The sequence below is a fragment of the Triturus cristatus genome, chromosome 10 (assembly GCF_964204655.1).
Source record: "Triturus cristatus chromosome 10, aTriCri1.1, whole genome shotgun sequence".
Lineage (NCBI taxonomy): Eukaryota > Metazoa > Chordata > Amphibia > Caudata > Salamandridae > Triturus > Triturus cristatus.
The window spans coordinates 1,204,633,535-1,204,653,043 of NC_140593.1; the positions used below are offsets into that span (position 1 = coordinate 1,204,633,535).

The 19,509-nt window shown below is 45.9% G+C and overlaps 1 protein-coding gene across 3 annotated transcripts in view; it reads left to right on the top strand.

The window, feature by feature from the left end:
- Positions 1-12,738, top strand: part of LOC146797066 (rho guanine nucleotide exchange factor 3-like) — a 212,945-nt gene extending 200,207 nt beyond the window's left edge. For all 3 annotated transcript variants that reach the window (XM_085629684.1, XM_085629686.1, XM_085629685.1), the window contains one exon: positions 10,162-12,738. In XM_085629684.1, the coding sequence (XP_085485810.1) occupies positions 10,162-10,391 (230 nt within the window). In that variant the 3' untranslated portion in view covers positions 10,392-12,738. The remainder of the gene's footprint in view (positions 1-10,161) is intronic.
- The last annotated feature ends 6,771 nt before the right edge of the window (positions 12,739-19,509 follow it).

Below are 19,509 nucleotides of genomic sequence, written 5' to 3' on the forward strand. Positions count from 1 at the left end.
TTTGACCTCTGCACACGGACGCCCCTGTGCTGCTGGTGGTGCAGTGTTGGTACTTACCTGAACCTTGCCCTGTGCTGACCCTACACCCCAACGACTGTAAGTGTTGTACTTGCCTACAAAAACGCTTTGTTTTCCTCCCATAGGGGAACATTGCAAAGACTGAAAATTGCAATGTGTCCACTTTTAAAACTGAAAAGTATTTTTATTTTAAAAACGTATTTGCTTCTATGAAAGTTTTGTGGTCTTAGTAAATAAATATACCAAAGTCCTATTTTTATAAATTGGTCTCAGATTTATTCATTGAGTGTGTGTCTCATTTATTGCTACTGTGTGTACAACAAATACATTAACACAACACTCTGGTTAGCCTAAATGCTCGCCCACACTGCCACAAAATCGAGCATTAGTACTATCTATTTAGACTCTGTACTACTTCTGGAGATCCACTGGACTCACTACACACTATACCTCTTTTTGGTATAGTACATGCTGAGCCAGCCTCTCCTCTACGGAGAACAATATTTATATTTAGACAAAAATAAAGAACTAACTGCAGATTAATCACAAAGGTGCCATCTTTATTTAGTATGAATCAACCGATTGTGCTGCCAACCTGTTTTCCGAATTGGACAGTCATTGCATTCCTGAGATGTCAAGACATGCTTGAAATGTCATCTTAAGCGGATTGAAAAGTTTCACAAAACTGTAACCTGTAGACATGTAAATCAAAGGAAGTACCGCAATAATACAAGGTTTGAAAAAGGATTGTTATATGTATTCTATCAGCTCATAGGACCTATAAATGGCAAAGTCCTAGGCCATTCTACAAGAGGAATGACTGCTAAATAAGCTCTAATATGGTGTAAAATCTGCTAAACTTCAAGCTGCAGATTCCTTACCTTAGAATTTCCCAGGTGTCAGGCTGGATCCGGACACTTTTGCTAAGCAATACCCCTTGCGCACGCCTTCGTTTGGCTCCATTCGTCTCCGCGTGGCATCATCGGCGACGGTTAGGACGTTGAGGTCCCTATATAGGCACCACCCACGCGTGCGGACATCAGTTCTTTTCTTTCCGCGCCATTTGAGCACCGATAAGGGAAGAGCTACCCCGTGTCGCTTGTTGACAGGTTTTTTCTCGACTTTTGTTGAATTTGAGAAAAAAATCAACTTAGTTTGCGAGGGATGTCTTTGAGGAAGACCGGTTTCAAGCCGTGTGGTGCCTCCCACCGCATGTTGTCAGTAACCGACTCCCACCTCATCTGTCTTTGGTGTCTCAAGTGTGACCACAACTCAGTCGTGCTCGGACTGCCTGGCCATGGCTCCGAAGGCCTTGAGGGAGCGGGCGATGAAGCTCCTTGCGGCCCAGCAGTCAACAAGGTCGAGCGAGATTCCGTGGAGGTCACGGTCCCGATCGAGGAAGAAGGGATCGCAGGACCGCTCCCGGAGCCTTACGTTCTCTTCTTCCCACTTGAGGTCCTAAGGACACTCACGGAAGATTCATAAGAAGAAGAACTCCAAGCAGACTTCATCTTCACCTTGGCTGTCGTCCGTCCACGAAAGAGGTAAGGAGCAACTACCCTCTAGGCACGGTTCCGCGGAGCCTGAGTTGACTTTGCGCCTCCCTCCCTTTTCAGGAGCCGGAGCGACCCCCACTCCGATAAAGGAATTTTACGAGGCCATGCCTCACGTATTGGAACGGGCTAACCCAGCTGGTTAAACCTCTGGCCCCGCGGGGTCTGAAGAGGATCCATTGGTTTCGCCGGCTCCGGCCACGGCGCCAATGGAGCCTCATGGATCCGGGTCGACGCTGGTCGTGCCAACGCGCCCACTTCTGGTGTAGGACCTGAAGTGGGTGCTTGCGGCTCCGCCGGTTTCCATTGGTGGTGCCTGCCCCATCCACATCTCCCATGGCCAAGTTGGAACGACGTGGTTCTATGTTGTCGCCTGAGCACTTTGAGGAGGTGCTAGGCTCAGGAGAGCAATGGGAGGGGTCTGTAGACCCTCTAGAACACCATGGTGACTCTATGGAGCAGTTGGATTGGTATGGGGAACTTGCGGAGGCCAGTTGACTGGACACTTCTCCAAATACTGGCATGCTCGCTCCACCAACAGTGGCTACGGAGGAGAGGATATCCTATGCCATGGTGGTGTAAAGGGCAGCTGAGGTCCTTGGACTAGAGCTACCCTCAGTTCTGGTCTGGACTAATCTGACTGAAGTGCTTCAACCTGGGACTTCCACTTCTGAACCCCTTTTGCCCTTTAATGAGGCACTTGCAGACGTCCTTCTAGGCACGTGGTCCAAGCCTAGCACAGGGTCTACTGTGAATAAGTCGGTTGCACGCCACCATCGCCCAGCACCGGGTGATCCGAAGTTCCTCTGCCAACACCCCACCCCAGAGAGTTTGGTGGTGCAGGCCTCTACTTCCCAGGGCGCCTTTCCTTCCGCCCCTCTGGACAGGGAATCCAAGAGGTTATATGCATTTGAGAAGAAATTGTTTTCTTCCTCTAGCCTAGCATTGCAGTCGGTGAATACCATATGCTTATTGGGTCGTTTCTCCCACTCCCTTTGGGAGACGGTTGCACAAGTGCTGCCTCAAGTCCCAGAGGAGGCCTGGGCTGTGCTCTTCAAAGCAGTCAAGGATGGGAGAGATGCAGCAAAATTCACCATTCAGTGTGGCCTAGATACGACCGATTCGCTGGGCAGATCGATTTCAACGACTGTGGCCTTAAGGCGCCACGCATGGCTTAGGGCAACTGGCTTCTCAGGCGATGTCCAGTCCAATCTCATGGACATGCCTTTTGATGGAACCTGTCTTTTTTGGGGAAAAGGCAGATTTGGCCCTGGTCCGTTTCAAGATCATCGGGCCTCTCCTATACTCCCCATGGCCAGTCTTCCATTCGTGGCAACGGAAGGGGTTTCCAGCTGCGACAGTCCTGTCCTAGCCACAGTCCTTCACAGACAGCCCAAGCCGTGCGAGGACGTGGATGCAGTGCATTTCAATCTAGGAATGGAGATCAGAAGTCATCGGCCACCCTGTCCCCGGCAGCCGCAATCTCCAAGCACTCCTAGTTTGTCTGCAAGACGACACTACCCCAGTTGGCAGGAGAATTTGTCATCGCCCCTACTGGATATCCATAACATCGGAGAAGTGGGTCTTTCAGATCATTCAGGAGGGCTATTCTCTGCCTTTCCTTTCTTGCCCTCCTCCCATTTTGCCAAATCGGGAACGGCTGACCAAGAATCATCTGAAATTGCTCCAGGAGGAAGTTACAGCTCTGTTGGCCTAAGGAGCTGTAGAAAGAGTCCTGGTTTCAGAAGTAGACAGTGGTTGTTATTACCGCTACTTACTGTTCCGAAGAAGAACAAAGGGTTGCAGCCCATTTAAATCTTCAGACCGTCGATCACTTCCTCAAGAAGGAGAAATTCAAGATGCTCACTCTAGCTCCGGTCTTGTCTGCCATAGACCAAGAAGACTGGATGGTAGCGCTGGACCTGCAGGATGCATATTTTCACATCCCCATTCTGCCAAAGGCATTACCTGCGGTTCAAGGTAGACCGCAAGCACTTTCAGTTTGCCGTGCTCCCCTTGAGCCTTATCAGTGCCCCTCTGGTATTGCACAGTACAGTTTTTCCCTACCTCGATGACTGGCTGTTAAAGGCGTCCTTGCCCCAGGCATTCGCCTCCCAACTTCAGACCGTGTCGGACCTCCTGCATTCGCTGGGGTTCTCTATAAACCTGCCGAAGTCACACCTGACTCCTTCTCAGATGCTCCCTTTCAATGGGGAAGTTCTGGACACAGTGCAGTTTCGGGCCTATCCTCCAGAGTGGCGAGTCCAGGATATTCAGGTTATGGTTCCGATGTTTCGGCCTCTATCCTGGATTTCGGTGAGACTGACTGAGGCTGTTGGACCTCATGGCCTCTTGCATCCTGTTGGTAAGGCATGCCAGGTGGTGTATGTGGGCTCTGCAGTGGGACCTGAAGTTCCACTGGGCACAGCATCAAGGAAATCTCACCGACATGGTCCAGATCTCGGAAGGAACTGCGAGAGATCTGCAGTGGAGGCTGACAAACTTCAATTGGGTCAACGGCAGACCCATCTCCCTTCCCCTTCCAGATTCAGTCTTGACAGATGTATCGCTTCTGGGATGGGGCGGCCATCTGGGAGAGGTGGAGAACAGGGGACACTGGTCTCCGGCAGAGTCGGACCTCCACAATCAACTTGTTGGAGCTTCGAGCGATTTGATTTGCATTGAAAGCATTTCTTCCCTCTGTCAAAGGGGAGCTAGTGCAGGTGTTCACAGACAACACCACCGCCATGTGGTACTGCAACAAGCAGGGCTGGGTGGGGTCGCGAACCCTTTGTCGAGAGGTCCTGCATCTCTGGACATGGCTGAACAGCAGGTCATAACTCTGGTGTTTCAACACCTCCCAGGTTCTCTGAACGCCAGGGCGGACAAACTCGGCCGTATGTCTAGCGGATCACAAATGGTGTCAGTCGGAGGTGGCGCAAAGTCTCTCAACAGTGGGGAGAACCTTGGTTAGATTTATTAGTCTTTGCAGAGAATGCACAGTGTCAGCAATACTGTGCGCTGGAGTTTCTAAGGCAGCTATCGCTTGACGATGCATTTCGTCGCAAGTGGAGCTCACTCCTGCCCATGGTTCTGAGGGAAATCTGGAGCGACCGGGCCCATGTCATTCTTGTGGCTGCAGATTGAGCAAGGAGAGTCTGGTATCCAGAGCTTCTGAAAATGAGCATCGATCCTCTGGTCAGGCTGCCCCTTCAAGGCGATCTTATGTTGCAGCAGCAGGGGAGGGTTCTCCACCCGAACATGTCAACTCTGCGCCTCCATGCGTGGAGATTGAGTGGTAGCAGTTGATGGCTTTTGACCTTCCTCCTGAGGTTTGTAATGTTATTCTCGCGGCCAGGCGGCCCTCCACTAAGACGGTATACACCTGCCGTTGGCAGAAATTCGTATTATACTGTACAGAAAGGTCTATTGACCCTCTTTCTGCTTCTTTTTACTGTCCTGCTATTTATTCTAACCCTTGCCCAACAGGGATCTGCTTTGGGAACTCTCAAGGGCTACCTCTCTGCCCTGTCTGCTTTTTTGCGGCTGCCAGACCAACCCTCTCTCTTCAAGTCTCCTATTGTACATAGATTTCTAAAAGGGCTGGCTCACCTTTTTCCACCCACGCCCTTTGTTATGCCACAGTGGGACCATAATTTGGTCCTCAACTACCTGATGTGTGCTCCCTCTGAGCCTCTACATAATTGTTCCCTCCAGCTATTGTCCATTAAAACAGCCTTCTTAGTGGCGATTACATCGGCCTGGAGGGTGAGTAAGTTGCAGGGGTCATCTTGCTCACCTCCCTATCTAATGTCCTTTCCGGATAAAGTGGTGCATTGCACCCGGGCTTCATTTTTGCCAAAGGTTGTGACCCTATTTCATCTAAGTCAATACATCACGCTGCCCTCCTTCTTTGCTCCCCCGCATCCCTCTAAGGAAGAGTAGCGTCTCCACCAACTGGACCCAAAAATAGTGTTGTCGGTCTACCTTGACCCCACATAAGAGTTCGGGGTGGATGACCAACTCTTTGTGGGGTACGTGGGAGCAGTGAAGGGAAGGGCAGTGCAGAAAAGGACCATTTCTCCCTGGATCACTTTCTGCATTAAGATCTGCTATTCCCTGGCAAAGAAGCAGCCCCCTGAGAGATTAAGGGCCCATTCCACCAGGGGAAAGGCTGCGACTACAGCCTTGGCTTGGGGTGGGCATCATTGCACATGTTTGCAAAACTCTACTGCCTGGATGGTCCGGTCCGCAGGGACAGGCACTTTAAACTAGAAAGTCCTGCAGGACCAAGTGGGCAAAATATTGGTCCACAACCCACCACCAGGATGGTATGGCTTGGGTATCTATTTCAAAGGTAAAGAATCCGCAGCTAGAAGTCTCTATCAGATGAACTAGTTACTTACCTTTACGCATTGTCTGGTAGAGACTCTATCTAGCTGCAGATTCCTTACAGCCCCACCCATGACGCCCCACCCATGACACCCCACCTTGCGGACTGATTTTTATTAGGGCTAGGATTACTCCCCTTTTATTTGGCCCTAGTTTTGCTCACGACTATGTCAGTTACTTCGTGGCTCTGCGCTTCTGGTGTGGAAAAAACAAAAAATACTGACGTATGCGCGCCTGGGTGGTGCCTATATAGGTACCGCAACGTCATAACCGATGCTGCCGACGACATCACGCGGAGCCGAATGGAGCCACCCGATGGCACACGCAAGTGGTATTGCTCAGGAAAAGTTTCCCGATCCAGCCTGAAGTCTGGGAAATTCAAAGGTAAGGATCTGTAGGTGGATTGAGTCTCTACCAGATAATGCATTACTGAAGGCAAGTAACTTATTCGTTAAGTACCTATGTAATGCTGCGACAGGCAAGTTAGCACACATTTGCTAGACATTATTGCTTTGTGATGAAGTCTGCGGTGGAAACAGCTATTGCACAATCTGTGTTGCACAATTCATTTGCATAAGGTGAACCTCCATTCCCACCTTCCGGGACGTGTTAAAATGTTAACTGAATTGCAGTCTCTATTCCAACATAAGTATAAATTGCACCGCTGTAATGCACAGCTTATGGCCTCACATAATACAACCCTGACGGCATCTGAAGTCTATGACAGGACATTATACTTGTGTCAATTGCGTGTAACTGATGAATTTCAATGTTTGTGGTTTTAAAACCAAATTTTTTACATTATTACAAGATCTACATATACCTACACTTTAACCTTTGTTTTCTTCAGTGAATGTACTGAGAAATAGATCAGTCTTCATGTCCACAAGCTGACCAGCTTAGCAATATCTAGCAGTTCGAGCCCCTGATGGGAATAGAGAGGAGTGTCTATCCCTGTGATTTGGCTAGCTGTGACGTCATACAATGAGATGTATAAGTTATATGTTATCTATGTATTACCCACTGTTGTTGTGTTCAGGGCCACATTTATTACTCTGGGTTGATGCACGGTACATTTTCAAGCATGTTAGTCTATGAAGGGTACCAAGGCTGAAGAACTGGGGTAACAGGAAAGTAACAATTTTCTTCTGAATTCTCTTGGCTAATAGAATACCTATGACCAACCTTAGTTGAAACAATAGAAGTGTGTTGTCTCTTAAAATGTTAAGCACGTTTCAAACGAGTACATTTTTCATGGGTTTAGATAAATAATTAAGGTTCCAAAGTATACCATAATTAATATAATTGCATTCTTAAACTTTAAAATACTTTAATACCTATGTGACTTTCAGAGGAGTGTATGCTACTCTTTACGGTTTTACTCTTCTGCTGATTTGAAGTGAAAACAGAGCAAACCCAGGATGCTCCCAAGTTTACAGGCTGACCGAATACGAGATGCCAACCCTTTAGACAAAACATGTCTGCAGTGCACCCCAGCACGGCCACGGTGCAACTCTGGTACTTCTGCTTGGGCGTTGGGTATAACAAGCAAACTTGGATGCCACATGCCTTGACATGATGTGGCTTTCATGCATAACCATAAAAATGGCTCTGATTGTGCGAACAGTTGTTGTCCTTCACAATTAGTTACCACCAAAAAGCCATCCATTAGCAGCTGAGCCATGTGTTACACACGGTGCACATTGCAATGGAGGCACCAAACTGACACTACGGCTAGCTACTCCGAGGTTGAGCTGCCATAAATAGACTCGTCCGCAGTTGGGCCCACCCTGAATCCTACTCTCTATTTTTTTCTTTTTCTTGTTAGGGTGTGAATTTGACAGATAGCTAAAGCTGTCTCTAACAGCACTTAAAAACCAAATCTCCACCCCCCCAACCAACATCTCTTTTGGATAATCCGTACAGGCATCTGCTCTGCTTAGAAACAATGGCTTTTATGCGTTTCCTTCCGCAGCCAGTCACTAGTTTAGATGGACCCACTCGTGCACCTTGCAGTGGAAGGCTGAAAATCCATTCGTTTTACAAAATGCTTCAATTCACTAACTTTAGAATCTATGCGACATTTAGCAACAGACAACATTTTGAGAATTTGTGGAAAGTAGATGTTGGACATACTTGTTTATTTATTGATGCCAAAATAGCATTTTGGCCAGAAAGACTTTAAGTAGCAACTAAAAAGGTGCAGAAAAAAACGAGATAGTTTGGGAGGGGTACAGTCAGGTGGAAATTGGATATAATTGATAAGAACTGTTACAGGTGAAGTACGACTGAAGGACATGAGGCGAAAAATGCAAGAAAGATTAATGAATGTACACATTTCTAAGCAAGCCTTAGCTTTGACTGCCCCAAGCATTTACCCATGTATCCCTTCTTATACACCTGTTATATGTAGATATAGATTCAGTAGGGGGGTGGGGGGGATCTTAAAGCTAGATTGAAAATCGGGCAGAACATCTGGCATCTTCTTCAAAGGAGGCCACATTTCAAGGGAGGTGGCTTATCTGAGAGGATGATTGGAGCCTTGAGGAAGCAAACAGCACTTTAGAGATGGTCGCTAGGTGCTCAGAAGCAGAGTGAAGGACCCAAGATATAATTTCAGTGCTTAGCTACTTAGAACAACTGGGATGGGTAGGGGACCTACCCAACTGCTTTATATGAGCAAGTTGTTTAGTGGCTACTTAGCAGCAAGCCCGCTGACATGGACGTGGAGATGGAATGGAGATACGTGCAATTGGCCCGGAAGAGTAACATTGAAAGAGATCGCGAAGTTTCAGGGTGGAACAAAGTGAGGGGAACAAAGTAGTAGTGTTCGAGGCCAATAAAGAGGCTGTTGGTCATCACTAAGGTGTTTTTGAGTGATTTAGCAGTGTGAAAAGGTGGGCTTTGTGAATGTTAAGTTCTTGAAACCTGCACACTGTTGCGGTGGTGGAGGTAAGACGTGCAAGTGCATTTTGCTCCGAATGGTAGATCTCAGGCTTCCGCTTGCAAGGAATGCAGGAGTTAGTCCATCAGGCCGTGATGCTCGGGCTGTATATGCTGGGAAGTGAATTCCTGTTTAGGGTTGGAGAAAGGACAGTGTCTTGAATTGAATTTGGGCGAATACTAGGATCCATACGAGCACTCTTTCTGGTACAGGGTGAACCAGTTAATTGTAGCTTCCATACTGCTGAGAGCAGTGAAAGGGGCAGCTAGCGAGGTTGGGGGATATTCGATAGCGCCAAATCCAAGGCTGCTGAGGGATAGAGAGGAATGAAGATGGAAGAAGGGTTATGTGTGGGGGACATCGAAGTGACGAAGTTGGAGACATGGATTAAAACTCCCAGTGGAGTCAAAAGAGATTTAGGAGGGCGCTGGGGTTCAAGACTGGTTGTAAGTCGCATATAGATAGACAAATTCAGTATTTTTGAGACAAAAGAAAGTAATGAAATGGCAAAGGTGACGAGTCTGACGTATATTTTTAAAGCCAGGATAAACACAATTGATGACTTAAAGAAGGATGGTAGGATCGGCGGTGAAGAAATAAAGTAGCTGAGAGCAGCAGAATTTAACGCAATACAAGTAATAGATGATACTTTAATAGTTTGAGGGCAAAGGGAGCCAAAGGTCATACAGGAAGACTTGGCTACCCATAAGGATTGTAATGAGGCCTGTAGGTGAAGTGTGGCGTAAGGAAGACATGATGGAGGTAGAGCAGGGAGAAGAGAAGACCTTAAAGAGACCCTACAACTGCCAAACGTTCATGTAACCCACACAATTCCACAAAAGTGTACCCTGGAATAACCAGTTGTCAAAATGAAGCTGTATGATCTAGACAGTACTTTTATATGGGTAGATAGTAGTCACCTACAGGGATACCTGTAACTATAGAAAGGAAGGTTTAGCGTTTTCACGAGCAAATCTTGCAGTCTCCTCATATTTTGTAAGAGGGTACTTGAAATCTGCCACACTGCTCTGTGCAGTCCTGCTAAAAAGCCTGTGTGAGCCACCACATAAAGTTTTCCCCTCCCCGTACCTCAAGCTAGAGCAAGAAGCATGCCACCCTACTGGAAACTCCATATATAACATGAATTTGTTTATTCATAACGTTTTTTGTACATATTTGAGAATATTGAATTGAAGTTAATGTAGAAATAAGACCTATTGGGTTCAACAGCTTTCTGCCCTTTTTCTTCTCTAGCTAAGAACTTCTTCCGGGTCTGCTTCAGAGATCGAACGCGGGGCCAGTCGCACACACTGCAGGCCAATGACTCCTTCAACAAACAACAGTGGATAACCTGCCTCCGTCATGCCATCCTTGGCTACCGAGACCGAAGCTTTAGTGAGTCGGAAGGGCCATTGTTGGGTATGACGGATCTAAGCCTGCAGACCAGTGATAAAGCCTCGGACATTGAAATGGATGACGACTAGCATTCTACTGGATGGAGGTCAAACATTCTCTTGCACTGATGGCTTCTGGTGGGGCCACACAGCCACTTTCCAGGACCAGCCTTTGTTGAAATGCTAGGGTTAAAAAAGTCATAGTTCCTTTGGCTACTGACTGATAAAGAACTGTTTGACACACCTTTATTTATGTCCTCTCAGTTTGCCTGCATTACAAGGGACCTTCTTTAACATTGATGTCTTTTTTCTAAACATCTTTACTAGCTTCCCGTCTGCATGTGCTCTGCCACCTCTTGGTTCTGGGCAGGCCTTTGAACTTTAAGAAGAGCGGACATTTTAGGGGTAAAGTGGAAGTTCATGACGGTGTGCTAGTCAACCAAACGGATTGCACACTTGAATATTTGGTGTGCTGGTTGCTATCTCGAAAACTAACTTTATCTTTCTGGTTAAAGATATTGGTTTAGTTCCATGCATTCTAGTTAATCAGCAGTCAGACTAACAGTGAACATGTGTAGCAATCCCTCTGTTGTGTACCTCTCTCCATACATGAATGTAATTGTCAACCCTGGGATTGCATCTGTCTGTGACCTCACAGATGCCACTGACCAGTTCAGTTGTTCTCATTGTACATGTTTGAGTTCACAGCACTTTTTGTACCTCTCAAGTGAAGATTTTGCTGGCAGAAGCCTGATTTGTTGGTAACGAGGAAAGTGGAGGAGGAATACGAATGGAAAGTGTTTGCAAGATGGTGGCGGTATAGCTTTCATTGCCTGCATATTTCATTTGGACAGCAGCTCCTGGCGATTGGTTCTTGGGGATCCTGCGCATTATTGTTATATAGAGGTTTTCATTAGGTTACTTTCCATTAATTTTATAGACTTTCTTCTGTCAGCTACGTTGCTTTTATATGTATATGTTGGCTATATCTGTTTTCCTATTAATGTTGAGCTTTATAAACTCGAGTGGTCTAGCATGTGTTCTCTTCGTAGAGCGAAAGAGAGAACCTACAGACAATTCTAGTCAATCTTATGTCCTTTCCTGTTCCTAAAGTGTGGCTGCTCTACAACCGAACCCTTGTGTCCTGGTATCACAGCAGCGTAATATTGGTCTTAGTGAAAGGACATTCTGCGAGATACCGGGACCGTAAGATTGGACATTGCAATGTTGATACCTAGCGAGAGATTGTTGAAATGGATATCTTTTCGGCTTCTTTCTCCCACATGGTGCCCATAATGAGTACATATACACGGCATGTAATTTACAGAAGTGAGGGTCTGTCCGGGCTACCCTACATGGTGCTGATGCATTGATTTTGAGGAATACCCTGTAGGTGCCAGCTCAGCCTTCTCTCACTCACGCATGCTTGTCACTGTGTACCTGGGTAAAAAAACAAACTGCAGAATGAGTCTGGTCTCTATATGCATTGATGACCATTTTTGTGGAACCCCACACCCATCTGACTTCTTCCTTCTGCCCACACCGCCACCGAAATTTTTTGACTTTTTTGTGAACTGGCCCCTGCGTTCTGTCATCCGACGCATGTACATCAGTATGGGCCTCCTACAGTTCGCATTTGGTCTTCCTCCACATACACACTGTCTGATGTTCCCCCCCTCTGTTCCATGTAAGTAACTTCACCTTCCCGGTGCTGACATTTGTGTCCAGTTCATTTACTTGCCAGCATGTAAGTGGTGTGTTGTTCCATACTGCAGGGTGACAGAGGTTTTCTTTTCCCTCTACAATGTTGCATGTGCCTAAGAAGGTGAAAGCCCAGATAGGATTCCGACAGAATTGAAGAGGCCGCATGTCCATGATTTGTGATAGTTCCCACTCTTGCAAGTCACCGTAATGTGGGTTGCACATGATGACTCTAAGAAGGCCGCCTCAGTGTTCTTTGTCCAGAGCTTCAACTTTCATCTGTATTGGGATGGGCGGAAGTAATGATTGTTTGGGGTGGAGGTAAGAAACTTTAAAGTGACAAACCCCATTTAGCCTCCACCCTAAGGAATCTTGCCACAATTGTTTATTAAAGCGCCCATTAATCCCAGAATTTCGTGTGATTTGTTTTGTGACAACTCAAACAGTTTTACTCTCAAACATCCCAGCCTTGTGTTTGGCATAGTATACTTTGTGTATCATTATGCCTGGTAAAATGAATGCAAGAATCTGGTGAGCCGACCTGGAATCTTCTAAAAAAATATTAGAATGTAGTTTCACTACCAAGAACAAAGGGTAGTTAATTTCTTCTGATTCTCATGGGTGTCGCAATGCCAGACAGATCATTGCGCCGTTTGGATATTGTTTTTTTTAACATTGTGACTTTGACATTTCCTTAAAGTTTTGCACATTGTGAAAAATAAACATGTTGAATTTATTTTTTGTAACTTTTTATTGAAAAATGTGTCAATATCTAGAACAAACATGGAAACAGGTTCTTCTCAGTTGTGTTTACAGAAACCAGTCTCTGAAATTCTGTCTGATATCCACAAAAAGCAGACAACCTCTGCATATGTGTAGGATCCCCTGAACAATTATTTTCTTGCTTTTTATGGGTAAAAAGAAAAAAACACACAAATTATTCGAACAGTACGTTTGGCTGCTTTACCACTTTAAAAAAAGAACATGTTTAAGAATTCCCGAAGGGTGGCCACCTTCCCAGCATGCATTGCTGTGTCCGTCATTGTTTGTTTTTCCACTTTCTGAGAAGGATCCAAGAGGCTGTTTTTGATGACAACTGCATTTTTGGTGGCAGGGGACTGGCCTAACTTGATGTCTTTTGACAGCTCCACTATCTTGTTTTCGTTATAGTTCTCCCAGTTGTTGGCTCAGTTTATTCATTGAGCAGAGCTGTTTCCCTGCATCCCTCAGGCACCTCCAAGCGACCTTTGAGGGCTCCGGGTTGCCAAAACTCAACACCTGAAAGCACCACAGCACTCGAGGCACCTAGTCTGCGGTGAATTGGACCAATGGTGCCAGCGTGGTCCCTCGATCCTCCAGAGACGAAGGTCACCATGGACTTGCCCACTGTGGACTTCCCAATGCCACCTGCAGTTCTGTTTGCAGGCACCCTCTACCACAACGGCTCCTGGTGATGAAAACCAGACACCCCGGCACCCGTGGAGAAGAAGGCCAAGGGTGTCCCCAAGCAATGTGATGCCTGAGCCCCTCTGTTGGTTCAGCCAGACTGGCCTCCCAGTTCAAGCCTGCAGCCTCTTTTCACGAAGACCGATACCCATAGACGAACACTGGCCACCCGATGCTGTGTTGTACCACTGCACTCAGCTTCCCTAGTGCCGCTGGAGGTGACCTGCTGGTGCTGCCTTGGACCTTGCCCTTTACTCACCTTAAGTCCTGAGGATTGGTCTCATAAGTCGCTGTGAAGAACTCATATACAGCGTTTGTTTTTCCTCCCATAGGAAAACATTGATATCTATGAAGATTGCACTGTCCATTTTTATTTTTAAACCTAAAAGTATTTCTAGCTCAAAATATACTCACCTGATCGTATTGATTCTGGTGCCTACACATATATAAAAAATGTATTTTTTTTTAAATAAATTGGTGTTGATCTCCTTATTAAGTTGTGTGTACCATTTATTGACTGTGTGTATATTGCAGATGTCTTACACTCCTCTCTGATAAGGCTAAGGCTGCACGACCACACTACACCCTCGAAGAGCGCTTTGGGATAGCTAGAGCAAGCCCCTGTTCACTAGTAACAGAATTCCCAGGCTCTTTGCACAGTGTACCCCTTTTTGGCATACTATATAAAGATAGTAGCATCCCCAAATACTTGGGGTGTGTCCCCCTGGGCACAAGTCAATTCCTGGAAAAAAGGATTCCCAATAGTTTTTTTCTTTCAAACAGCGAACATAGTTCAATAGTGGTTTAACTTGTTTTATTCATCACAAGAAGTGAATTGTTTTCAAGTCAACTCATGGTCACAATGCCAGATGACTACAACATCCAGAATGCTTTGTAACAATGTTCATTTGGTAGAGATGAAGAGAAAATGAGATTCAACACATATTCAAATTCAAAGGTCCCAATGCATTTTGGGCATTATGCCCTTCGTCAGGGGATGAATCTACGAGAATCAAACAAAATAATACAATGAGGAAACCTCAACAAAACTAAATATGATAATTCTCAGCCATTGTCATGAAAAACTCTTATTTGATCTCTAAAAGGTAACGATAGGTGCGTGAACATGCCGTGTGCATGAAACAATCAAACTTTAATCCCTAGAAAAGAAAATGGGTGTTCCATGCAGAGACAGAAAAACCGTAATCAACCGAGATGGTGAACGTGCCTTAGAAACGACTGTGAAATGAAAACTGCTTTCAAATTTAGCGGTCTACACGGATAAAATCAGAGTATGTGAACGTACCTTTCTGATACAGCGAGACAGTTACTGTTGTATGAGTAAAAGGATCAAAACCACCAAGTGTAAAGCGCCGTTAGTTCAAGAAAAACACCTGTGTGCTCAATGTTGCGTGCCTGTGAGGCTACTCACTCGAGTGGTGTTAAAGCTCGGCTCCAAGACTCCTCGCGGTGTGCAGTGGGGTTTCACGACTTTAGTTAAATCGCCGGACGTAAACATAGAAATAGGGCTGAACCTTGAATGTGTAATACAAACATTACAAGCAATAACGGCCATCGTTAAATGGTTGCATAATGTGGCATGTGAAATAATATCCCAAGCTGGGATCAGTTAAGATCTGGTTTCCTCCAAATAAGTAAGATGTTGTGTGAATTAATACGGTGAATAATCAATAAATAAAATGTTCAGGGTGTGCAAAAGTGCATATACGACCTAAGATTAATATGGTATGGTTAAAGTAATACCCGTCCACTAAAACTTGATATCTGACCAAGAGATGCAGACCTTCATACAAAAAATAGTGTGAACATGCCAAACGAGACCGAGAGTCTATCAACGGTAAATGTCACTTATAAATAGCACAGGAATTCCATCCTGTCATTTATTCCATTCAGCGTAAGAGCATTTAAATGTCTAATCCAAAAGTTCTCCCTTTGTGATAAGGGATTGTGGTTATCTTTTCCTTCAAGTTTTTCAACAACTTCCAGTATAAAAACTTTAATTGGCTGATGTTATGTTGTGCTTCCAAGAAATGACAAGTGACTGTAGATTTCATTTGTTTGGTCCGTATGTTACTTTTGTGATCGTTTAGCTTGATTTTAATCTTCCTTTCAGTCTTGCCAATGTATATGTTCGAGGCATATAAGCTGCAGATCGTACACTGTGCATAGATCGCCATCTGGTGTTGGGCTTGGATGCTTGCACCTTGTTGTTGTCTTGGAAGAAGTCTTTTGTAGTCACGAGATGGGTGACTCCTCCCTTGGACAATAGTGCTCATGGGCATCAACTCAATCCTCTAAGATTGTTTTTTTCCGCCATTGGGTTCGGATGTAACTATTGCACTCCGGTTCGACAACCTATTTTCCAAACCATTTCGATGCGCAAACTATCTACGGTATTGTCTTCGATCTCGTGATCTTCGACACGCATCTCAACTACTCGATTCCGGTCGTCGACTCGGGCTGCGGGGCCCATCGACGCCGTTGGGTCCTACAGCTCATGGAAAGGACTCCATTCAAAAAATGCCCCCATTGTGGAGCGAAATTCCCACACAGTGACCATCGCAAGGTCTGTAACCTGTGTCTCTCGCCTGAGCACAACGAGAACAATTGCCAGGCCTGCACCTCCTTTTGATCCAAGAAAATCATCCGTAATCGCTGGACCAGACGACACATCATGGCGCAGAGAGCTGCTCCGGCACCAGCGGACATCTTCGATGAAGGCCCCGATGTCCCAGAGGAAGATTCTGAGGATTTGGAAATCGTGTCCGAAGCAGACGACTCAGACGACCACATCACTCCTGGTCAACGAGTGGGTACAACTGCCCCTACCCCAATCCCACCCGAAAAAAAGAAGGCCCTGGTCAAGACTTCGCCTGCTGGCCCCAGTCGCAACCGAAAACAAACTTCAGAAGCCCCGGGCCCGGCTCCGAAGATAAAGGACAAGCCTTCTGGCAGCTCTGGACCGAGCAGACCACATATCAGTGTCCCACAGGCGCCTTCGGCACCGAAGACGGGAGAACAAACTCCCAAAAAGAAGTCCGCACCGACCACCTCGATGCCGAAAGACAAACCATCGGATCCAAAGCCAAAAACCTCGGAACCGAAACAGATTTCCGTCTCCATAGCCAAGCCAAAAGACTCCAAACCACCTCCTAAGGCCTCGGAACAGAAATCCAAACCCCACTCGGACCCAAAGAAGTCGGCACCCAAAGCGGTTACCTAAGAGGGGGAACTTTTTACACCGGATCCTGTCGATCCCAAGCAGAAAAAACTCCATATAGACCCCAAAACAGGGCATGTGGCTGCTGTTCCACACAAGAAGAGGAAGCTGGACACACCAGAAACTCCTGCAGTGCCTGTAAAGAAAAAAGACTGTGCCACTTCACCTATAAGACCCTCTTCTCCTGTTCTTCCTCCTGAGCCTGTTCTTCCTCTTAAACCTGTCTCTCCTCCACAACTTCACCACCACAGGATGATGATAATGATGATTTAGGGGGTGGGGGAGGCAACAATGACCCTGATGACAACACGGACACACCACAGGACGATTGGGATGATTATGATGACCCAATAGATCCCCCAGACCACCCTGAACCCCAGCCATATCCAACAAAACCATCTCCCCCAGATGATAATATTGGCTTTGGTCAGCTTGTTAATAGAGCTGCCGTCTACCATGGTGTCCACATGCATTCAGACCCTGCAGACGAGGATTTCCTTCTAGACACCTTCAGTCAGTCACAGAAGATTGTCCCAATACTACCAATGCTAAAAGGGGTCATCAAACATGCCCCGGACGTATTCAAAGACCCAGTGAGAGCTAGAAGTCTCAATCCCAGGATTGACAAGAAATATAAACCTGCTCACAATGATCTCATCTACATCAAAGGGCAGCTACCCTTAGACAAGTCTATCATTATCCTGATGCTGCTATGTTCCCACTTCCTGCACATGAACAATTTTGTAATGCCCTTTTGTCACTTCTATGTGTACTGCCTAATGCAGCACACATGGAAGTTACAAAATGTAATTTTTATTAAAGATTGTTTATGTGCAGGAAGGGTCACCATCCTGAACATAAACAATCAAAGGTGTTTTGCTTTTTCCGTTGGAAAAAGCAAAAACAAGGAGAAATGAGGCATTTCTCCTCATTTCGCCAAGTTAAGACCAGGTTTTTCATGGTCTTAATTCTGGTGCTGTCTCCTATTTAAGCTGACCTTGTAAATAGAGGGCAGCGTCAAAATCAATGGGTGTTGGAGTGAAACGCCCACTGCCCACCTTTTTCACGCTAAGCATTGCGTGAAAGGGGTCCTTATTTACAAGGCAGCGTTAAGCCACAATAAGTGGCTTAACGCTGCCTTGTAAATAAGGCAAAGCCCCTATTGCCACAGGAACATCGCAAAAAGTGACGTTCCCATGGCGATGGGGACTTGTAAATATGCCCCTAAAATCCTTAGTAATTTGAGTATTTGTTTTGTGTGCACACGTTTGTTTATTTTTTTCAAATTACTGTTATAATGTTTGAAATTTAAATCCTACAAATTGCTTGGGGGTCCCCGGCTTCCAGTGGTGACTCAATGGGGGTCCTCAGGAGTCAAAAGTTTGGGAACCACTGGTATAAAGAATCAAAGTTGTTAGATGCCTCTGGCAAGAGAGTTGCTGCCCAAACAGCCAATCACTGGTGGATAGCCAATACCCAAGCATTACTGGCTAGGTATGATAGGGCTCACTATGACAGGCTAGAAACCCTATTACAACATTTACCTGATCAGTACAAAACCCAGGCAAATTACTTAATTCAAGAGGGTAAATTAATAACCAACGCCTCAATCAAGTGTGCCCTTAATGCAGCTGACACAACCTCTAGGTCCATTAACACTAGTGTGCTACTCAGAGGACATGCCTGGCTACGCATTTCAGGCTTTAAACAGGAGGTACAGTCAACTATCCTCAACCAGCTGTTCAATCAGGAACAACTTTTTGTACCGGCTGTAGACACTACTATAGAAAAGATGAAAAAGGACACGGAGACTGCCAAATTCATGGGAGCATTACAGTCGCCATCCACACGTGGTTCCTTTCGTCGCTCATTTTATAGAGGAGCATCCAAAAACATTGGAACAGAAACCGCCTCCTCTTCCTACAAAAACACCACGCAAACATCCCCCAACAAAGGATATTTTAGAGGCGCATACAGGGGAAATAACAACACAGGGAGAGGCCGAGGTAACAAAAACACCCGCACCTCCCCCACTAATAAACAGTGACTTCCCTCCAGACCATTCCTCTCCGGTCAGGGGAAGACTTTCACAGTTCCTACCTGTCTGGGACTCCATCACAACAGACAAGTGGGTAAGACAAATTATCCAGTAAAGTTACTGCCTGGAACTTACAGCAACCCCACCCACCATACCACCCAAACAGCATCTAATGTCCACGAAACATCTTATACTCTTAAAACAAGAAGTTCTCTCACTGCTTCAAAAGCACGTAATAGAACCAGTTGCCTTACAGCATCAAGGAACAGGGATTTACTCACTATATTTCCTAATCCCCAAGAAGGACGGGACTCTAAGACCAATACTCGACCTCAGACCCCTCAATCTCTATATACACTCAGATCATTTTCATATGATCACTCTCCAACAGGTCCTCCCACTGCTGCAACAAGGCGACTTCCTTGCCACATTGGATCTCAAGGACGCCTTCTTCCACATTCCCTAACATCCTGCTCACAGGAAGTATCTAAGGTTCATAGTGGAACACTATCAGTTCAAAGTCCTTCCATTCGGGGTGACCACCGCACCCAGAGTGTTCACAAATGCCTTGTGGTGATAGCAGCACACTTAAGAAGACAACAAATCCATGTATTTCCATATCTCGACGACTGGCTAATAAAGGCCAAGTCATTCAACCAGTGTGTTCATCACACTCATCAAACCATCCAGCTGCTACACGACTTGAGATTCACAGTAAACTATACCAAGTCACATCTTCAGCCCTCTTATATACATCAGTATCTAGGGGCCACAGTAGACAC